The 1,794-nt window shown below is 58.8% G+C and overlaps 1 protein-coding gene across 1 annotated transcript; it reads right to left on the reverse strand.

Moving 5' to 3' along the window:
• Positions 1-199: 199 nt before the first annotated feature.
• On the reverse strand, positions 200-1,741 carry EMH_0095380 (uncharacterized protein; the record flags this gene model as incomplete). Its single annotated transcript, XM_038023189.1, has 2 exons — positions 200-828; positions 1,153-1,741. 2 exons carry the CDS (start codon positions 1,739-1,741, stop codon positions 200-202), a joined length of 1,218 nt encoding a protein of 405 aa, XP_037879043.1.
• Positions 1,742-1,794: the final 53 nt, after the last annotated feature.

A 1,794-nucleotide genomic window follows, 5' to 3' on the forward strand; every position in this document is an offset into this window, starting at 1 on the left:
AGCAGCAGCAGCAGCAGCAGCAGCACCTGTAAGGTTTCATCCTCAAACAGCACGCCACTGTCTGTGAGCAGCAGCGGCAAGAAGCCCGTATCCATGCATTTGGCTGCAGCAACGTGGGGCATTGGACAAATCGAGTCTTCTGCTGCTGCTGATGCTGCTGCTGCTGCTGATGCTGCTGTTAACTCCGGCGACCCCATCGTCAGCCCGCGTTGCTGCAGCGCAGCAGCACCCCACACCTTCCAGCTACAGCACAAGCAAAAGCAACAGCAGCAGCAGCGACAGCAGCAGCAACAGCAAGAACAGCAGCAGCAGCAAGAGCAGCAGCTGCAGCAGCAGCAGCAGCAGCAGCAAATAGACCTACAGCCAACTGCCAGAAGGGGGCCTCCCCCGCAGCAATAGGTTCATCTACTGTGTCAGTCACAGATTCAACGCATGCACTACTGCTGCAGAGGTTGTCTGCAAGCCGCTGCTGCTGCTGCTGCTGCTGCTGTTGCTGCTGCTGCTGCCGCTGCAAAAGCTTTCCACTGCTGCGGCCCCCCCGAAGGCCTTCTCCCCCCAATACCATCGGCAGAGAACTTGCTGTGCTGCAGCGCCCTGGAGACAGCGACCGGTCTGCTGGTGCTGCTGCTGCTGCTGGCTGCTTGTGTCGTCCATCGCTGCGGCTCCCTCCCGTTGCTGGTGCTGCTGCTGCTGCTGCTGCTGCTTGTACAACGGCTGGAGTTGTATACAACAGCCGCTGCAGCCCCTGCAGCTCCTGCTGCAGCCGCCGCTGCTCTGCAGTACCGTTCAATATTGTCTCCTCGTGCAGCGCTATCGTTCTCTCAGCAACTGAAACAGCAGCAGCAGCAGCAGCAGCAGCAACAGAGACGCACACGTGAAAGAAATGAGGCAATACTGATTCGTAGTCGCAGCAGCTGCATGGGCTTTATGGGTTTGTCACGGCAGCAGCAGCAGCAGTAGCAGCAACATCGACCCATAAGGGTTTCTGGTTGCAGCAACAGCAGCAGCCTCAGCAGCAACCGCAGAAACAGCAGCAGCATCAGCAGCAAGCGCAGCAACAGCAGCNCAACAGCAGCAGCCTCAGCAGCAACCGCAGAAACAGCAGCAGCATCAGCAGCAAGCGCAGCAACAGCAGCATCAGGCAAGCCTCACTGTCTAGGTCATCAGCAAGCTTGGAGGCTCTTTCGCTTTCTTTGAGCCACATCTCCTTTGCGAGTTCTGCTGCTGAGGATCGCTGCTGCAGCAGCAGCTGCGTAGTTTTCAGTGTCTCCTCTGCTGCTTTTTCTGCTGCTCTGCTGGCCTTGAGGTCCTGCTGCAGCTGCTCCAGCTGCTGCTGCTTCTCCTCTAGCTGCTCCCGCAGACGCTCCAGCTGCTGCTCGCTAGCAGCAAGAGATGCTGCTGTACGTGCTGCTCCTGCCTCTGCTGCTGCGAGCTGCTGCTGCAGCTGCTGCCGCTGCCGCCGCAGCAGCTGCACCTCTGCATTCAATTCTGCTGCTGCTCCTTGCTGCTCCTCGCCTTTGCTGCTGTCCTCGGCTGCTGTCAGCAGAGCTTCATCACGCTCATCTTCCTGCTGTTTGAGTTCCTGCTGCTGCTCGTGCTGCAGCTCCTGCTGCTGTTCCTGCTGCAGCTGCTGCAGGCTGCTGTGGGCAGCAGCAACAGAACCCGCGTCCGAGCCGTCTCCCTCTGGCGAAGCATCCAGGAAGGAGACCTTCTGCAGCAGCAGCAGCAGCAGCAACAGCATCAGCAACAACAACAAAAAGCAATTACGCAAGTGCAGCAGCACATACACCGCAG

The sequence above is a fragment of the Eimeria mitis genome, genomic scaffold (assembly GCF_000499745.2).
Source record: "Eimeria mitis Houghton genomic scaffold, Emh_scaff8593, whole genome shotgun sequence".
Taxonomy (NCBI): Eukaryota; Apicomplexa; class Conoidasida; order Eucoccidiorida; family Eimeriidae; genus Eimeria; species Eimeria mitis.